The sequence below is a fragment of the Camellia sinensis genome, chromosome 3 (assembly GCF_055761805.1).
Source record: "Camellia sinensis isolate YWXY chromosome 3, ASM5576180v1, whole genome shotgun sequence".
NCBI lineage: Eukaryota > Viridiplantae > Streptophyta > Magnoliopsida > Ericales > Theaceae > Camellia > Camellia sinensis.
In genome coordinates, this window is record NC_138963.1 from 212,069,179 (window position 1) to 212,088,642 (window position 19,464).

General features: G+C 33.5%; 2 protein-coding genes and 3 long non-coding RNA genes across 5 annotated transcripts; 1 reads left to right on the forward strand and 4 right to left on the reverse strand.

The window, feature by feature from the left end:
* Positions 1 to 344: 344 nt before the first annotated feature.
* Positions 345 to 5,374, reverse strand: LOC114296645 (deSI-like protein At4g17486). Its single transcript, XM_028240961.2, has 4 exons — positions 5,056 to 5,374; positions 2,055 to 2,295; positions 1,109 to 1,396; positions 345 to 892 (listed from the first exon to the last, which is right to left on the reverse strand). The coding sequence occupies exons 2-4, from the start codon at positions 2,263 to 2,265 to the stop codon at positions 633 to 635; spliced, it is 759 nt and encodes a 252-aa protein (XP_028096762.1). The 5' UTR covers positions 2,266 to 2,295; positions 5,056 to 5,374; the 3' UTR covers positions 345 to 632.
* A 1,629-nt stretch (positions 5,375 to 7,003) lies between these two features.
* On the forward strand, positions 7,004 to 10,084 carry LOC145823082 (uncharacterized). The gene is made up of 2 exons (XM_082922169.1): positions 7,004 to 8,354; positions 8,928 to 10,084. Exons 1-2 carry the CDS (start codon positions 7,265 to 7,267, stop codon positions 9,977 to 9,979), a joined length of 2,142 nt encoding a protein of 713 aa, XP_082778295.1. The 5' UTR covers positions 7,004 to 7,264; the 3' UTR covers positions 9,980 to 10,084.
* Positions 10,085 to 10,898: 814 nt separating this feature from the next.
* LOC145821268 (uncharacterized) lies at positions 10,899 to 11,937 on the reverse strand. The gene is made up of 3 exons (XR_014363293.1): positions 11,582 to 11,937; positions 11,326 to 11,465; positions 10,899 to 11,245 (listed from the first exon to the last, which is right to left on the reverse strand). It is a non-coding gene; the product is annotated as an uncharacterized LOC145821268 (long non-coding RNA).
* Positions 11,938 to 12,569: 632 nt separating this feature from the next.
* On the reverse strand, positions 12,570 to 13,148 carry LOC145821269 (uncharacterized). The gene is made up of 3 exons (XR_014363294.1): positions 13,017 to 13,148; positions 12,717 to 12,803; positions 12,570 to 12,618 (listed from the first exon to the last, which is right to left on the reverse strand). It is a non-coding gene; the product is annotated as an uncharacterized LOC145821269 (long non-coding RNA).
* A 1,316-nt stretch (positions 13,149 to 14,464) lies between these two features.
* LOC145821270 (uncharacterized) lies at positions 14,465 to 17,558 on the reverse strand. Its single transcript, XR_014363295.1, has 3 exons — positions 17,156 to 17,558; positions 14,631 to 15,589; positions 14,465 to 14,541 (listed from the first exon to the last, which is right to left on the reverse strand). It is a non-coding gene; the product is annotated as an uncharacterized LOC145821270 (long non-coding RNA).
* Positions 17,559 to 19,464: the final 1,906 nt, after the last annotated feature.

The window sequence follows — 19,464 nt, forward strand, 5'->3', positions numbered from 1 at the left end:
ACACAATCGTCTGATAATTGGTTGGCAATCACAATTTCTGTAAGGACTGATTGATCCTTGCTGGCACGCTCACATTCACAAAAATACCCTTCGAAAAGCCAAAAAGCCAACAGAAGGTTATTTTGTCAATAAAATATTTTTAAATTAAATTCTTCCCGCCCACTATATTATTACCACTTTCATCACATTACTACCCACCAACACACCATCACCACCACGATTGTTAGCACACTAGTTTCAAGGATGTTTAATTGTTAGCACACTAGTTTCTAGGATGAAACTAAACACGAGAAAACATTTCACAAGCTAAACAAACACGAGATAACGTTCCACAAAGAAATGTGTTCCGCTGAAACAAGTGAATTTTAACAAATTAGCGTAAGAGAATTTTAACATCAGAACATAATGTTACAAAGACGACAACAATTACCACACAACCTACAGAAAGTAAAAAGAAAATACATCATGATGGCAAGCTTCATTCTGCTGAGATAGGTAAAAACATCACAATGTTTACACACTTTGCCGCCAATACAGCCTGTGGAACTTGCTCATTGTATTTAAAATTACATAAAAGGTTAGAGAAACCTTCGAAACAAATCTTGTTCAAGAGATTTTGAAGAAAAGGGATTTTAAACAGTCATCTTCATTGTGCCTTTCCTTAGTGACCCGTTGTTAGACTTACTGAATTCCCATGGAGGTAAGCACCCTTTAAAGGGCAGTTGTAACGATGAAGATGTTGACAACTGCCTTTGCCTCGTTGAGATAGAAGATAAGCAACTGAAGGCACTTCTCAACCTTCTCTTCTCGCTATCACATGCTTCGCAACTTGGATCGTGTCGCACAGCAGAAATTTTAAGTGATTCGGGTAGTACACAGTTGAAGATTGAACCTAACAGGATAATAAACAGAATGAAGAAAGTCAAATAAAATACATGATTTAAAGGGGAAAAAAAATGTAGCACAATGGTAACATCGCTTGATAGGTCGCCCCACTAAGAGATTCATCTCTCATCCCAAGGGCTAAATGAAAGAAAAAAAAATTAGAAAATTCTCTTCATGTAAGCAAAAAATCAAATATTCAGTGGTTATGATGAGGAAAGTGTACCTGTTTTTGCCAGGCGATTTACCCATTTTGGAATTGGTTTCCCCGTCAGCTGGTAACAAATGTCCTTGCAAAAATGGTTACAGTTCTTGACAATCAAGTGATACGTGTCGCCATTGTAGTTTGCAGAGTGGCGCTCCATGAACTCCCGAAGCTGGATTGCATCCAAGCACGTAGTTCCGATGAGTATTGACTTCCTAAACTTGAATCCTGGGCATTGCCGAGGTTCAACCTCAAAGACACCACTCGATGGATAGTCATGAGCTCCAAAAGCATATTCTACTCCATGAACTGAAAAGTGCAAGCAGAGTAATTGAAGAATATTTACTTCATCTGAATAATTAGGAGCAATACATAAAAATAAACTGAACAATGAGAATTTTCTATTTGTGCACAGTTAATTGACTAATCTGCAATACAATGCATGTGAAAAGACATCGGAAAAGAAGACTTCCTATCCAATTTCAGCAAGAGGACAAGACTTCATATATCGTTCTAGATTTCTGGATGAATTATAATTTGATGCACAACTGCTCTACCACTTGATGACAGAAGGGTCGCAAGAGGCACCAGTGCACATGAACTAGAGAATAGATGAAAAGAAGCTATATATCTCTTTAAATCATCTTTTCTGATTATATATCGTGCATTGTTTCTAAAGCAACAAATATACAAATACAAGCCATCTTGGATTTGGGCAAGATTGCAGCATGGACAGGAAAGCATCAAAAACATCCCCCCAAGTCCCAAGTCCAAGATAGATACAACTTGTTCTCATCTCAGTACCAAATACAGCAAAACTAGGTGTACGGTCAAATAGAGAAATCTAAAAAAAAACTTAAAAAACAAAAAAAGAAGAAAAGAAACAAACAAACAAACAAAGCATGAAAACAAAGTATTTATCAAAAAGAAAAATAAAAAGAACAAAATATAAAGCAGATGACTTTACCTTCTACGCCAGAGTGAAAGATGCCAAAACCAGCCCAATAGACATAGCCATTCATGGGTGTCAAGTCATACACATTGAGATAAACTGGTGTATTGCCTGGACCATAAATAGCTGGTTTGATTCTGGGGAATATGCAAAAACGGATGGCTGATTTTCCTCTCAAACGGAAAGGAACTTTCGGTTTCCATCCTTTCTTTGATCCAAATTTCATGATGCTTTTAATCTCAAGGTCACTTGTAACCTGTAAACATGGACGAGTATAAAAACATAAGGCCTACAGTGTAAACTCTAAAGAAATCAATAGGAAGGGAGGAATCAGAGAAGCATATTTTTGTGAGAGAGAGAGAGAGAGAGAGAGATTTAATTCTTGTACATAATAATCAATGATATTGGATGCTATCAAATTGTAGATAAAAGTATTTTCCATGTGTTTCATAAAACCATAAAAATAAATAAATAAAAAGAACTGAAAATGTTGCACCAAACACATCAGCCTGGCATAATATACCAAAAAAAAACTCATGCAAGACTTGCTTTTCAAGTGAACAAAATATTAGGTGCTCACAATTATCTTAAGAAGAGAAGTCTCCCAACTGAGAAAGGGAGAATAATTTGGTGTATAAAAAATTTATAGCTGTCTAAACAAAATAATGATAAAACGTGCATGGGTGATGAAGTGTCTGAATCTACACCAGTCAACAGGAAAAACCATCAAATGAGCAGCATCCATGAAATCAAGCTTCCACATGAGTCAATGAAAAATAGGATGCCTCGGGAGAGTACAGAGAATCCTTTAAATTTTAACCTCATTATCAGGGGTGTAATGTGTTGCTCTATGGATTTGCCTAAAACAATTTATCAGATACCAAACATCATAAACTAAATTCACAGAAAGTTCATGCCCTATGATTTTTTTTTCTTTTCCATACTCAAGAACAGATTTATGATACATCTGTATCACAACCAGACAATATAACTAGATCAATCAGTTGGTTTTTTTGACATAGGCTGTCTCTGAAAAATGACACTTCCGTCAAACAACTACAAAAATTACAAAACCGTTTTACCATTATCCTCCTGATTGCAGTTAACATCCACTAAATCAATTATTATAATACACCTAAAGATTAACCAATTCCAACCACCTTCAAACATTAAAAAGCTAGAAGATATAATTAAGTTAATCAACTCCAGTAAGTTGACTTTGAATATTTCTAAAATATTGGATAAATGCCAGGAACTTTCTCCTAGCAAGAGAGTCAGCACAGAATCATAGGAAATAAAATATTTGAGAAACCTACTCCAGAGAATCTAATTGAAAAGTGGGAGGCCACTATTATAATTTATTACCCTAATTTTGATTTAGATACATATAGCCAGCATTTCAAGTTGGCTAATTTATTTAATTAGTTTCTGGTAGAAATATGATTGAAATCTTAACTTTCAATACTTTTAAGATGGAAAACCTGTAACAAACACTAGCTATGTTTTATTGAAGTTTAAATTTATGGTTTGAATGTTACATGGACTCGGGTACAGAGGTCGGGTGCGGGTATGCATCTACATGTCGGACTTATCAAACCATAAATTTAAGGGTATGCGGACTTAGCAAACAAATGTCATATTTTTATTATTTTTAATCAAGTATGTAAGATAAAATGGTGCTATATGTAACTTATAGCGTCAAAAAGATATTTACAACAATTATACAACAATATGTACATATAATAGTAGTGTTAAATACAATTATATAAGAAGTGTCTGATGAAAAGTATCCGACACATATTCCATACCCTAATCCGAGGGTTGGGTATCTGACATGAGTATTTGATTTATTTTGAAGAGTCTGTGTAACATAAGGTGGTGTTTGGGAAGTTTGTGTGCTGGGTTTTTTTTTATTTTTGATACTAAAAGACAAAATTTTGCAAAACCAAAAAAAAACAAATCCAAACAAAATATCACATCCAACCCCATAATCATTTCACTTTTTCTCTCACAAGCATCACATCCAACCACAAAAAAACCCACCTATCTTCCCAAACATCAAAAAAAATTTATCCAATAATATCCTGCAACTAAAAAAAATTACATAAAAAACCACTTCCTAGACACCCACTAAGTAACCAACAACGACTTCCATAGTCCAAAATTCCGAGCTCTATCGTCAAACTGTTGGCTATGTAAACTGACTATCCTTCTAACAAATCATTGAAGATAGGTCAAACAATAAATTTTAAAGCTACTGCAGAGATGACATGTATATATATATATATATAGAGAGAGAGAGAGAGAGAGATCTGAAACTCAAGTCAAGACATCAAAACAAATCCTAATTCCAACTACTTGGGGTTGGCAAACAGAGACATTTAGAACAACTCAGAGCCCAATTGAATATGAGAAAACCCAACAAGAGGTTTGACCCCTACACAAAAAGCACACCATATAGATTCTCCACAACACCATCTTTGTTTATTTGTTTGAGCCAAAGTACCATTAAATCAAAAAAAATAAGTCACCACAGTTCACCACAAACGTAACACAAAATTGTTAAATTTTAGCAAAATAGCTCCAAACCACCAACATTATTCAAGCCTGTTTACCTAAAACAATACCCTAACTCTCAACAGCTGCATTTCCACACAAAAAATACATGAATTAGCTTAGTTCATTCACCAACAAAACTAGGAATTTCACATTCTTACCATAAAATAAGAAAAACAAGTAGAGGATTACCTTAAAATTCTTAGAATGTGTAAAATTAAGGTACATCTTGCAAAATTATTCGAAACCCAAAAACACAAAACACAAAAACCGAACAGTAAAGTATCAAGCTATGCTTAAACTCACAGATCAGACAGACGATACACACATAAATTGTATACAGATTCGTAAAACCAAGAAAATGGGAGAGACCCAGATCACAGAGGAACAAGGAAAGTTTGTGCTATACATATATATATATATATATAGAGAGAGAGAGATAGAGAGCGAGAGGAGTTACAGATGTGGAGAGAGATTGCCATTGGAGAAGAGATGAGAAAAACCCAGATTCTCCACAATAAAACTGACTATGTTAGTGACCCAGAGACTGTAAATCTTGCTGATAAACACACAATAATAATGGTTTTCTGAGAAAACCCAGATAAGATAACAAACAATGCTAAATTTTGAAGGCAACGGGAGTGCTTTCTGTGCTTTATAGTAGCTTTGAGTTGAGCCAGAACAGAACAGAACAGAACAAATTAAAGCTGTGGAAAACAAATAAAGAAAAATAAACAGAGAATAAAGAAGAAGAAAAGACAAATACCCAAAACATGCGTAGTTATTGACCAAGGCATCCTAGTAGTCTTTTATTAACTAACTGTTTTTTTTTTTTACTTTTGAAATAGTATCGGTTTAATTTGTTACTAGGGTAAAATTCTCATTTTTATTTTTTTGTAATTTTTCTAACAAAAAAAAAAAAAAACTATTTAGCTCTAATGGTAAAGTCATATTAGCTTTGTTAAGGTTTTTTTTTTTTTTTTTTTGGCTTGTTATAGTGCAAAAAATAAAGTTTCAAATTAACCACTGCAATGCTCTCGTATTAATTTGACCATTGAATTTATTTTTAAAATAAAAAATATTATATACTTCAAATGTTTTATTAAATATTCTATCAAATGTTCTATATAAATGTCTCACACTCATATAAAATATTTAGTAAAATATTTAAAATTTCTAACATTACTCTTTTGAACTATTACCTAATGATATGTATGGCTTTTTAGGTGATAAATTTGACACAACACTTGACGACTTAAGACGTACTATTGGAAAGAATTTTTAATTTGGGTACAACCCAAAATAATACGTTATGTAGCGTTTGGTAATATTTATGCATTTTATTTATATTTATAAAAAATTTATAAATTAATTTTTATTTATTTTTAGAAAATATAAATTATAAAGGGAAAATTGGCCTAAGGTCCCTCCTCTACTTTTGATATGAGGAGAGGTCCTTTATAATATGTTTTGATGACTAAGGTCCCTCAAATTTATTTTAGGTTATAAAGTACCTAAATTACCCTTCCTTTATAACATAAATTTGTTTGAATATTATATGGTTGACTTAACTGATACATTTTGGAAACCGAATTTGAAGGGGAGATTTTGTCGGAGTTTTCGTCGGAGATTTCAGTGGAGATTTTATGGTGGAGAGTTCGTCGGAGATTTCAGTGGAGTTGACGAGAAAGATTGCTACGATCGTGTAGATTTTGTTGGAGATTTCGTCGGAGATTTCAGTGGTGTGATAGTGTATTGATCGCGTAGATTTTCAGTGGAGTTGAATCAGGTTTGTTTTCGATGGAGATAGCACATGCATTTTGATATTTGTTTTGAATTTTTGTGTAGAGAGAGGCCAGCTTGATAGAGTTGATTTTTATTTTTGGAATTAATTTTTTATTATTTGTTTTTTAATCAATTTGAAAGAGTGTTGACAGTGTGTTGATCGCGTAGGTTTTTGAGTTGAGTTGGATTAGGTTTGTTTTCGATTTAGATTCCAAATGTATTTTGATTTTTGTTTAGAGAGAGGCCAGCTTGATAGAGTTGATTTTTATTTTTGGAATTAATTTTTCATTCTTTGTTTTTTTGATCAATTTCAGATAGTGTTGACAGTGTAGGTGATTTTGATGTTTAGAGTTCATTTTTGGTGCTCTGTTTTTTATCAACATGCTGATGAATTATAGTTGTGTTCTATGTTTTTTCAAACCAGAGAAATTTCATTTTCTGCACTATTGTTTGTGTAGTCCAGAGGAAATTATAAGTGCATATGGACATATTATTAGAAGTTTGTAATGGAGATAGAATATGAGAAAGTCAATGTAAGTTCATAAATTTCTCTATACTTGTATTTGTAGTTCAGAGAAAATTGTAAGTTTGTTACTTACTTTCAGTTTGTAGTTCAGAGAAAAGTATTTCTCTGGACTTGTATTCTATGTGATTTTTTTTCTATAATTGTGTTTAATTGTTAGCAGTAAATTTCTCTGTGATTCATTAAGTTTCTGTGATTTTGTTTTTTATCATCTTGAAGGTGAATATCAGTTTGTAGATGTCTTTGGAGTTTTATTTTAAGTTCAGAGAAAATTATAATTTTTAGAAATTTCTCTGTACATTTATGTTGTTATTGTGAAGTGTTTCTGTGATTTTTTTTGTTGTTTTTTGTTTCAGTTTCAATGGACAGTGCAGTGTTGTTGCTGTGCAAATATGGGAATGATACTATTGTCATTAATGTTTCATGCGAATTGAATTTTGAGGAATTGGTTGGCATTTTGTGTAAAACATGGGAGAATTTGAAACCTGAGACTATGTGTATTTCATATTCTATTTTGGGCCATCCGAATTGTATGGTTCGAAATAATATTGATTTTCTGAATATGTTGAGGGTTGTTTGTGCACGCGGTGTTGATATAGTTGATGTTTCAGTTAGTAGATGTAGTACTTCTGATGAAGAGGATGAAGTGGGGTCTAATTGGGTAGATGTTGTGGATGGTGAGTGTGATAGGCTGGTGGATGTTGAAAGGAATTCACTCTCTAAGTTTTGTTCTCACCAAGAAAAGGTGTTATTGTCGGCTAGTTGGCGGAATAATATTACGAGTGTTGGACAAAAGTTTGAGGGTGGTGTGGTTGAGTTCCGTACTTTTTTATGCAAGTATGCTATTGAGGTTGGTTTTCAGTTTACGCATGTTAAAAATGACAAGCTGAGGGTTACGGCAGAATGTGCATATAAGGAATCAAGGGGATGTATGTGGCGTGTACATGCTTCTGTTGAAAAAACAAATGGGTTCTTCTACATAAGGACTTTGAACAATGAACATACGTGTGGTGTGGCGGTTCGTACGAGTAAACATTCGAGGATGACTTCCAGCTTGGTTTCTGGGCTGATACTTGAAGAGGTAAGTGCAAAACCTTTAACTCGTCCAGTGGATGTTGTGAAAGAAATGAAAGACAAGTATGGGGTCTCAATTAGTTATAACTGTGGTTGGTTGAGTGTTGAGAAAGCAAAATGTAGTACATATGGGGATTCTTGTTTGTCATTTGATCAATTACGGTGGTATTTTGATGAGGCATTGAAGAACAATCCAGGGAGTCGTTTTGAGTTAGATTTTGAAGATAACAAGCGTTTCAAAAGAGTGTTTGTGGCTTTTCATGCATGCATTGCTGGTTTCAAATATTGTCGGTCATTGCTTTTTCTTGATGGAACATTTTTGAAAGGACGATACAAAGGAGTTATGCTTGCTGCAACGGGGAAAGATGGGAATGAAGGTAATTGTAAATATATCTATTTTTATCTAAGTATGTGAATTTTCTATACATGTAGGAATTGAGTGAATGTGAATTTTCTCTGGTTTTGGCCACTGTGTGGATTTTCTATTGTTGTGGCCACTGTGAGAATTTTCAATGGATTTTTGTCAGTGTATGAATTTTCTCTGGATGTTGTCATTGTGTGAATTGTATCTGTAGGTGGTCACTAAGTGAATTTTCTCTGTATATTATGATTGTGTGAATTTTCTCTGTAGCTGGTCACTAAGTCAATTTTCTCTGGATGTTGCCAATGTGTGAATTTTCTCTGGATGTTGGCAGTGTCAAACTTCTCTGGTTGTTTTATTGTTCTATTTTTCTCTGTTGTTTTGTAGGTGGTCACTAAGTGAATTTTCTCTGTATATTATGATTGTGTGAATTTTCTCTGTAGCTGGTCACTTATTCAATTTTCTCTAGATGTTGCAAATGTGTGAATTTTCTCTGGATGTTGGCAGTGTCAAACTTCTCTGGTTGTTTATTGTTCTATTTTTCTCTGCATGTGTGTACCTAATATGCTTGTTCCTATTTGTTTTGTAGGTTTTTTTCCTGTAGCTTTTGCTGTTGTTGATGCTGAGAATAAAGACAATTGGTGTTGGTTTCTTGAACATTTATATGGAGTATTAGGATCAGAAAGGGTGATAAGTTTCATATCAGATCGACATTGTGGAATTGTGGAGGGAATTGCTAGGTTTTTCCCGAACTGCTTTCATGGATTTTGTCTGGAACATCTAAAGAGAAATTTGAGGGATAAGTTGTCATGTGGAAACACAAATTTGGTTAGGGAGACGATTGTGTCCAAGTTTTCAGAATGTGCATATGCTCCAACAAAGGCATCATTTCATTTCAAGTTAAATGAGTTAAAAAGTGAGGGAGGAGACATTGTGAGTGTTTTCTTGAGAAGTTTACCATATGAAAATTGGAGTGATGCATATTTTGCAGGGAAACGTTATGGTGAGATGTATTCAAATGTTGCTGAGTTATTCAATTCATGGATACGAGAAGCTCGGCACTTGCCAATAACAAATTTGGTGGACATGATATGGTTGCAAATCATGAATATGAGGTCTGATAGGAGGCTGCTCTCTAGTAAATGGAATAAAATTTTGTGTCCTCGTATGGATAGTGTGTTGGAGAAGTCTTTTTTGGACGGGAGGACATGGAATGTGAGTTTATCATCTGATAATGTCTTTGAAGTGCATTGTTTTCCTTCGGTTATGGTTGATCTTGGGTTGAGAACTTGTTCATGTCGAAAATGGGAAATAAATGGGTATCCATGTCAACATGCTGTTGCTGCAATTTTTAGGAGTGGAAAGAATTTGAATTCATTTGTTGAACCATTTTTTCATGCTGATATGTATCGTCAAGCATACTCCTTTTCGATTGGCCCAGTTCCAACTGTTGAAAAACCTGTGTGTAGCATTGAAGATGCTATGATTCTACCTCCATTGAGCAATAGACCTGCTGGGAGGCCGAAGAAGAACAGAATTGCTTCTACTGGAGAGTTTAAAAGGGTGATTAAGTGTAGTCGTTGTAAGAGTATTGGTCACCATAATAAGAGGACATGCAAGGAACCTTTGGTAAATAGTTGAGGATTATACATTTTATTGATGGAATAATACATTTGATGATTACTTTGTGTATTTTGTTTTGTGAAATTTATTTTTTGGACAGTGTATATAATAATATCAATCAAATTCATCCAGTGAAATTTTTCAATATCAGTTAAAGTGTGTTTGTTGATATATACTATAGGCAGTGGGTTTGTAGTACCTGTCAAATTCATCCAAAGAAATTTTCCTATGGCAGAGAAAATTCTGTGTGTTGTGTTTTGAAGTTTCATATTCATCCACATAAATTTGACAATGGCAGACTAAAGTACTGTGTGGATTGTGTTTTTTCAATTTGATAATTGTTTTGTACTAACACAGTGCATTAGAGATTGAATGATCATATAGGCACCTTCTTTGGTGAGATATGAGTTAAATTTATCTGTAAATTTCTGGTAGCTTCATATCAGTCATTTCAAGAAATGTGCACAGCAGACAGAGCATTCAAAAAATTATTCTACAACCGAGAAACAAAATCAAGCTCTTTTGGAATTTCTCTGAGTTGAGAATTTCTCTGAGTTGAGAATTTCTCTGGACCAGGGAAGAATTTCTCTGGACTCACTTGAACTCAGAAATTTGTGTCAAAGCCAGAGAAATTTTCATCCAGAGAAATTTTTCACCATCAGAGAAAACTATATGGGCATTGTGTTCTGAAATTTGAAATTCATGCAATGAAATTTTCCAGTGGCAGATAAAATTACTGTGTGCTTTGTGTTTTGTTGAGTTTGATGATTGTTTTGTAGCAACACAAAGTTTTACAGATTACATGATCATATAGGCATCCCCTTGGGACGATACAAGTTAAATTTCTCTGTGAATTTCTGGTAGTTTATACCAGAGAAATTTCTGCAGACAATTTTCTCTGGCAGACAATTGTTGAAATTTACATTAGTCGAAATAAAAAAAAAAATGAAATTTAGATTAGTCAAGAAAGGATATATACATATACGTCAAGGATCATCATTCCTTCAATGTATCAACAAGAAAGGATATATACATATATGTGAGACAATTTTCTCTGTGTGGATATGTACATTGTCTTCCTTTCACTAGTTTCACTATTACATTTGTGGTTCTTCTGGGGGTATTTCAATTGGTTCAGTCCATGACCGGCCAACTTCGGTCACAAATCTCTCTATGAGTTCTACCCTCATCAACCTTATCTCTTGTGTGGACAATTTGGATTTGATAGGTTCATGCTTGCTATATTGTTTCATTATATAGCAGACAAAGAGGCCACAATCCAGACTGCATACAAATTATAGGTATGGTTAGTTTTAAGAAACATGCAACTGAAATTATCTTATTTATAGATGTATGAAACTTACGAATCGCTTTCTTGTTGTGGAGCATTGTTGACATACTCAAAGTCATAACTTGTGTTTTGTGAGTTAATTAATTTGAAAGAGGGTTGTGATTGAGCGTCTCTTTCAAGACAAGCTTTCAAAAAATTCTCCACGTAATCTTGCTGCAAAAAAAATAATTTTTATATAACAGAGAAATTTACGGACAAGTCAATGGGATTCTATGAAAATTATCATCACATAAAGATGATGATGGATCAGAGAAATTTGCACTCGTTACCAATTGTTTTGCATCTTTGACATATTTGTCTTCTGCATCATCCCTCCTTGGCCTCAGTGAGTTGTAGAACCTCCATAAATTGTCTTGTTTGTCCAGGACAAGCAAGGTCCAGTGATTTCCATGTGTGGACTTCTCATTACCTCCAGTATTTATTGGGAAATGGAGGAACCTATAGTTCCTCCATGCTGTTTCAATATGCTTGTCAAATAAGGACACTCGAAAACTTTGATTTTCTGTCATGTTGATGAAATTCTGTGCTCAGAGAAAATCAAAAAATGGTTTTGTTAGTGACACAACTGACTTCAAGAAGTATATTAAGAAGAGAAAGTAGAAAGTAAATTCCAGAGAAAATCAAATAAAATAGTAGTAACATACTAAGCACATGGATATGAAAAAAAATGAGGTTGGTTGTTGTTTCTCTCTGATTTGGTCAGCCAAAAGGATCTCTCCATAGCCATCAATGACCTGAAAAATATGATTTATAATTGTAATATTGTTTTATAAAGGCTGATGGAACATTGCAGAGAAATGTTGATGAAAGGGAAAGACTTACATTGTTGGCAATTTCTTTTTGCTTTATGAGGTTTCCAATGTCTTTAAAGGTAATGATATTCAACTCACTTGTCCAAATTAAAGCTCTACAAGATGACAAAGAAGGGATTGAATTGTTGTTAATGCAACATAAGTTTGTAATTTGTTGTTTGTTATGTTCTATTTTGTTTGTTGTACTTACTCAAGCCCAGACACATTTGATATGTGCTGCAAGATGTCTTTTATATGATCTTTTATCAATCTTGAAATGGGAAGAGTTTGTGGAAAGACCCAAGATTTTGTGATGTTTATAGGTTGAGGCAAGACGTATGCATCAGCATCAAGCACTTCTTTGTCCTTCGTGCTTTGCTCAACTTGTTTTGCAGCTTGTTTTGAAGCTCTAGTCACTTTCGCAACTTTCGGATATTGGAATTCTGGATCATGCTGGCTTTCCTTCCTTTCTTTTGCCTTTAAATTTTTTATCATTGAGGTTGGATCTTTTTTGACTGTAGGCAGTGAAAATATTAGGAAAAGTGAAATTTCTCTGAAGCAACAGATGATATTTCAATATGTAAATTTATTTAATTCAATATTTTGCAGTTACCATAGAGTTTCTTCTTTTGTTTCGGTTGTTGTTTGTGTGGGATTTGCTCTTGTTGGGTTGTTGGTTGTTGTTCCAGTTGCATTCCAACTATACACAGTGAAAATCAAACAAGCACCAAAAATGGAATAAGAAAATATACAGAGAAATGAAATGAGCAGTAGAAATATAACTAATGTGTTGAGAGAGATATAACTTCCAGAGAAAATTACCAATGACAGAGAAAATTATAATAAATAGAAATTTCTCTGAGTTATGATGGCACAAGGACATAACTTTTTGTGGCTCAAGATTTTCACTGACCTTGTGGTTGAAGTTGTGTTGGTGTTCGATATGGTTGTGTTGCTAGTTGGACAGATAGTTCTTGAACTTGTTCATGCAATTTGGCATTTTCAGTTTCAAGCTCCGAATTTGAACACCTCAATTGTTGAATTGTTTTTGCATCGTCTGCTTTTTCAACCTCCAACATCCTTAGTTTCATTCGGATTGTGCTTTCTTTTTCTTGAAGTTCTGAGTTATGTGATGTCAGGATTCTTATTGAAATATCCTTTTCAGCAAGTAATTCCATCCAATTTCTGTCTTCTTCTTTTTTAGATTGAGACAGTGCCTTCAGTCTTTGACGTAGATCAGCAATTTGGGCATCCTTTGATTCCTCAAATTCTTCAGGCTGATGCATTGTTGAGCCACAAATGCCATCATGTTGTTGGTCCATCTGCTCATTATTTTCTTCTTCATCACTTTCATCCTTGTTCTCTTCTTCTTGTTCATCTTCATCTTCATCTTCTTGTTCACTGTCTTCTTCTTTCTGTTCATTTTGTTCTTTGTCTTCTGGTTCTATTTCTTCACTTTCTTTGGTGGTTTCTTCTTCTGTGCTGCTTGCTTGATGTTCTTGTCCATTGCTGGCTTCGTATTCTTCTGTGTTGCCTTCTTTTTGTTCATTCCCTCCATCTTCAGATGGATCTTGTAATGTCTCCTTGAATATGACAATTGCCTTTTTTAATTCTTTCTTCGTCTTTTTGCCAAGACAGAACTCCTCAGATGGGTTTTTAACTAGCTGCTTGTTATCAATCTGTAACAGGAGACTCTTTTATTAGAGAAATGTTACAAAATTGACTGAGAGAAAAAATTCAAATAAGGAAAATAAAATTTTTTCTAAATGATACTAATTGGAAACAAACTTCAGAGAAAATTAGAGACATGGAGTTAATTTTATGGGGCAGAGAAAATTATGAAACAGTGAAATAAGCAGTGTTTATAAGTTAATGTTTTACTATATTTGTGTCAGAGAAATTTGAATTCCAGTGAAAATTCATTAGAAAGGTAGAAATAAACAGTGTTTATCAAAGATGCAAGGCACACAAGTTATGGACAGAGAAAATTACACACAAGGAGATAAAATTTGATGGGCCAGAGAAAATTATGTAACAAAGAACATAATTCAGATATTAGAGAAAATGAATCAGGGCATATAAGTTAATGTGTTACAATTGTGGTCAGAGAAATTTGGATGGCAGAGAAAATTGATTACAATGGCAGAAATAGACCAGTGGTTAACAAAGAAGAAAACAGAAATTGATATTTCAGAGAAAATTAATCTTAATCAATCAATGCACAAGGAGGGAAACAAAGCAGTGGTCAGAGAAATTTTGAAATTTCACTGAGATTTCGGTAGCAATAGGAATCTAACCTGTCGAGGTGCAAGAGAGTGGACTGGTGTCTTCTGCAGCTGTTTCGTCAAGGTTTGAAGGTACCACTTGGCACATCTTGGGAAGTCTGTTGTGTTACTGTCTTCTGAGTCAATGATAGTTGCATGTTCACATAGCCAATACTGTGATGAAAATGAAAGTAAATAAAATTTTGTAAACGCACAAATTTGTAAGTATGATAACTGCAAATTTGAATGGATATTATACTTACCAGCAATGCAATGACACACCCCGTAACTTTTTCTGGAGTTCTATGCAATGCCATGATAGAATCAATCAATGTTGATGTGATTGCTTCCGGCCAATCATACTGTTTCATTGATTCAAGAGGTTCCACATACTTTATAAAAACCCAACCTATTGAATTCCCACTTGTTGCAAAAAATAGGGTGAGATACAAGTACAATGTAACAATGATTGCTACATCTTTGAAGTCAGTTGGTTGCTTGCCTTTCATTGCTTTGACCAAGGCATTTTTAAGAACAGGACCAGTGAGCCTTGTGTCCTTTTGGAATCTTCTCCTGAGGAATGCAGATTTTGGCTTTTTAGAGTATCTTAATGACATGGCTCCTTTACCTCATTCCAAACCAAAAATCAAGGTCATGTCATTTGTTGTAAAGGTCAGGTTCTTCTTCCCAACTGTGAATGCTTTTGTTTTTTCATTGTAACATTGGATTATGGCAACTACATCATCATCGGATTTCCTAGATTTCTTTGGATCCATCCTTCCAGTGGTTAGAGCTTGGATCAAATACCAGAATGGGGTCTTTTGAAGCTCTAGAAGATGTTTTGAACTGAATTTAAGTGTTTGAAAGAAGGAGACGACAGATGAGAGGTTGGATCGGAATTGAATGCTGTAGTGAGCTCTCTTTCTGTGGAGTTTAACAGGTTTTTTCCCCCTTGAGCTTGAGTCTTTTGAAGTTGGGGTACTCATCTGGATGCTAGTTGCTTCATCAGCTTGGACTTGTGTGTTTTGGGAAGGAGTTTGTGGTGTTTTAGTGCTGGTTTTTGATCTTAGATGATAAGAGGACTGAGAGAGTTGTTCTTGCTTCCTTGGTGTTTCTAGTGTTTTGCTGCTGGTTTTTGATCCTAGTCCATAAGAAGACTGAGACAGTTTCTGTTTTTTGCTTGTTGTTTCCGGTGTTTCGCTGCCTTTACGTTTTGCCATTTCTAGACAATGATTAAAGCATAGAGATGTCAACATTAAATCCCAGAGAAAAATAGAAATGTTAGAGAAAATTACAGATAAGGGAGAAAATTGGATATGCCAGAGAAAATTACAGATAAGGGAAAATTACAGAAAATTTGACATGTCAGAGAAAATCAACACAGCATCATAAACATGGGAGAGAAATTTTCAATAATTGTTTAAATTACAGATAGAAGTAAACATACCAGAGAAAATGAATGATAGAAAAAAGTAAACATGGCAAGTGAAAGAAAATTTGCATTCCACAATTAGCAAAGATAAAATAAACAAAGTAATGTAAACATGGCACTGAGAAGTACACCATATTGAAATCAAGAATTGAACAAAATAAACATACCAGAGAAAAATGTACATTCTGGAGAAAATTACACATTATTGAGGAAATTTCCATTCCAGAGAAAATTTCAATTCATAATATTAAAATGCAAGAAAAATTTACATACACAAGCAGAGAAAATTAACCATGATAGAGACACTCAATGGAGGAAAGTGGTGCGATGTGGTCAGAGAAAATTATAAATACCAGAGAAACTTAGACAGGGGCAAGAGTGTAATTGACATTGCAGAGAAGGATACATATTCCAGAGAAATTTACAAAGCAGAGAAATTCAGAGACAAAATGACAGAAACATATTCAAGAATAAGATTAAAATTCAGAGAAATAACTTTTTCTCAAAGTACATATGGCAGAGAAAATTCCAAGAAGAAACATTCATTCCAGTCCACAATATTAAAATTCCAGAGAAAATTTAAAATGACAAAGACACAAGGGAGGAAAGTGATGTGATGTGGTCAGAGAAAATTATAAATACCAGAGAAACTTAAGACAGAGGTAAGAGTGTAATTGACATTGCAGAGAAGGATACATATTCCAGAGAAATTTACAAAGCAGAGAAATTCAGAGACAAAATGACAGAAACATATTCAAGAATAAGATCAAAATTCAGAGAAATAACTTTTTCTCAAAGTACATATGGCAGAGAAAATTCCAAGAAGAAACATTCATTCCAGTCCACAATATTAAAATTCCAGAGAAAATTTAAAATGACAAAGACACAAGGGAGGAAAGTGATGTGATGTGGTCAGAGAAAATTATAAATACCAGAGAAACTTAAGACAGAGGCAAGAAAGCAATAGACATTCTAGATTAAGATAGACATTGCAATTAAAAATACATATTACAGAGAAATTTACGGAGCAGGAAAATTTATAGACAGAATTACAGAAACATGTTCAAGAATAAGATAAAAACACAAAAAATTGTTGTGAAAATAAACATGCCAGAGAAAATTGAAAGAAGAAAATTACATTAATAAAAAATCAGAGAAATTCAAATGCCAGAGAAATTTACAGATAAAATCACACAAATATGTTGAAGAATAATTTCAAAATACACAGAAATAAATTTTTTCAAATTCATGTAGCTTTTTATTACGAAATTGAAACCCTAATTTATGAAAGGTTATTATAAAATGCTATTAACTGTGTTTCCAGAGAAAATCTAGTTGTATTGTAGAAAAACTGACCAGAGTTAGGATGAAACTTGAATGATGAGCTGATATGGCCCGCGATGAAGATGCGACGTGACGAAGATGGACTGAGATGATGATGAGCCGTGAAAACGAAGCTTTAACCTAGGTCAGAGAAATTTGTGAGGAAGGAATGAGAATGATTTTTGGAGAAGATAACGAAGCTGTAATGTCGATGGTGCAGATGATGTTGAAACCCTAATTCTGCTGTTCTCCTGTTCGTGAAGATGCTGGATGTTTGGAATGTAACTGAGACGTCGGAATGAGTTTGGTTCTGTGTTGATTTTGGCGAGGGTATTTTGGTCCACAAAATAATTAAAAACGCGCGCCAAGTTGTTTCAGGGACGTGAGGCATCACTATCTTTTTGTGTGTCCTTTATCCTCTAAATTGTTATTATTAAGGACCTTAAAAAAAAATCCCCAATTATAAATGCGTTTGGTTTGAACAAAATGTTTGAAAAAATTTAAAAATATAAACTAAAAAATATGTTTGTTTAGGCCTAAAATAGTTATATTTATTATTTATGACAATGGAATCACACAGATTATAATTGAAAAAAAAATTAATTAGAAAAAAATATTTGAAAAAAAAAATTAATTGAACAAAAAAATTTGACTAACAAATTTTTTAAATTTCTGTTTAAAAACCGATGTAATCTCATTTTTTGAGTTTATTTTTTTTTCCTCAAATTTTTAAACTGAGACAACCATTTATATACCAAAAAAAATTATCATACAAAGTTTTATGACAGTTTTTAAAATTTTTATAAATATAAACTAAAAATTAAAAACGAAATGGTTACAAAGAGGACCATAAAGTACATAATTCAACAATTGAAATTAAAAATAAATAAAATACACAATGAAATTGTACTTTAAATTTTATAATAGACGGTTAGATTGTCAATTGGCACAGTAAGACCATTATAAAAAAAATTTATCGCAAAGAATCATCATCCATTAAATAAAAAAATTATTGCAAAGAATCATCATCCATTAAATATTAGAGTAATGATTCATCCCCCTTTTTCACTCACCCCCTTTGACCCCCTCTCTCTCTCTCATTGGTTATCTTTTCTTTTTCTTTTTCTTTTTCTTTTTTTTCCTGCTCCTCCAATCACCCCCTGCCACGTGGCAAAGGGGTGAGGGGTGACCCCCAAAAGGGGGTCCCAGCATTATTCTAAATATTATTTCTAATTTTGTCTAATCTATTAGCCTCAAGCAGCTTCCTTGTTTTGCACAGTACTTTTGTTTGTTCTTTGCTTTCTAGCTATGGCAAAACAAATCTATGTATGTCATTTGTCTTGTTTTTTCAAGTGAGAAATTGAATTTGATCTCTGCAAGGTTTGGCCCTTAGTAGTAGATGCCCTTGGTTTCAGACACCGTCTTGCTTTGAGCCTCATTCTGATCATTTTTTTAAACTTGTTTAGAGTATACAAATATTTTTAAAATAAAGGAAAATAAAAATAAAGAAATATGTTTAGTGATATGCTAGTCTCCAAAAGGTGGTCGGAGCTTGTTGGAGGTTAGCAGCAGTTGGCCAAAGGTCGTTGGTGGCCACGCAGCTGGAGGTGGTGGAGGTTAGTGGTGGACATGGGTGGTGGCCGACGTTGGTGAAAGAGGGAGAAGAGAGTGAACTTATTTTGAAACAAGTGAAAATAAAAGTTTTTAATCAATTTTACTCTTTTTTTTTTTTTTTGTGATCAGAATCAATTTTACGTTGTTGAAAACGAAAACAATGTGTTTTTTTTTTCAATTCAATTTCTATAAAATAAAAAAAAAAAAATGAGAGCAAAAACAGAAATTTTTTTTTAAAAAATAAATAAATAAAATTATTGATTTATACCAAAGATAGATTTATCATTTTTATGTTTTTTTTAACTAGTGAAATGATAATTAACGAATGATGAGGAACATTTTAACTTCAATAGATTTAATAAAAAAAATAATTAATTATTAAAATGTAAGAAAAAAGATACTTTTTAACTTTTAGAAACCGCAACAACAAACCTAACTAATGAAGATCACCAAACAGACCTAATGAAAGCAATGGAGTCTGTGGAAAATGGGTTTTCTTTTTGTGTGGGATGGTGGGGTTGGCAATGGTGATGGGATAGAAGAGGAAAGATAATGGGAAATTGATTTGACTCTAATTAGATCCTTGTCATTTTTTAATTAGTTGATCCTAAATATCAAAACACTTCATAAAATAAAAGAAGAAATGAAGAAAAATATATTATTAAAATTTTTTTTTGTCTCAAACCGTAACCACCTCTTAATGATGTGCAAAAGTTATAACCAATTGA

Coding starts and splice junctions, on each gene's coding strand:
- LOC114296645 (XM_028240961.2), bottom strand. CDS start 2,265: ATGAAATTTGGATCAAAGAAAGGATGGAAACCGAAAGTTCCTTTCCGT. Junction 1,397..2,054: donor CTTTCACTCTGGCGTAGAAG/GTAAAGTCATCT, acceptor TGCACTTTTCAG/TTCATGGAGTAGAATATGCT. Junction 893..1,108: donor AAATCGCCTGGCAAAAACAG/GTACACTTTCCT, acceptor TTATCCTGTTAG/GTTCAATCTTCAACTGTGTA.
- LOC145823082 (XM_082922169.1), top strand. CDS start 7,265: ATGGACAGTGCAGTGTTGTTGCTGTGCAAATATGGGAATGATACTATT. Junction 8,355..8,927: donor GGGGAAAGATGGGAATGAAG/GTAATTGTAAAT, acceptor TTTGTTTTGTAG/GTTTTTTTCCTGTAGCTTTT.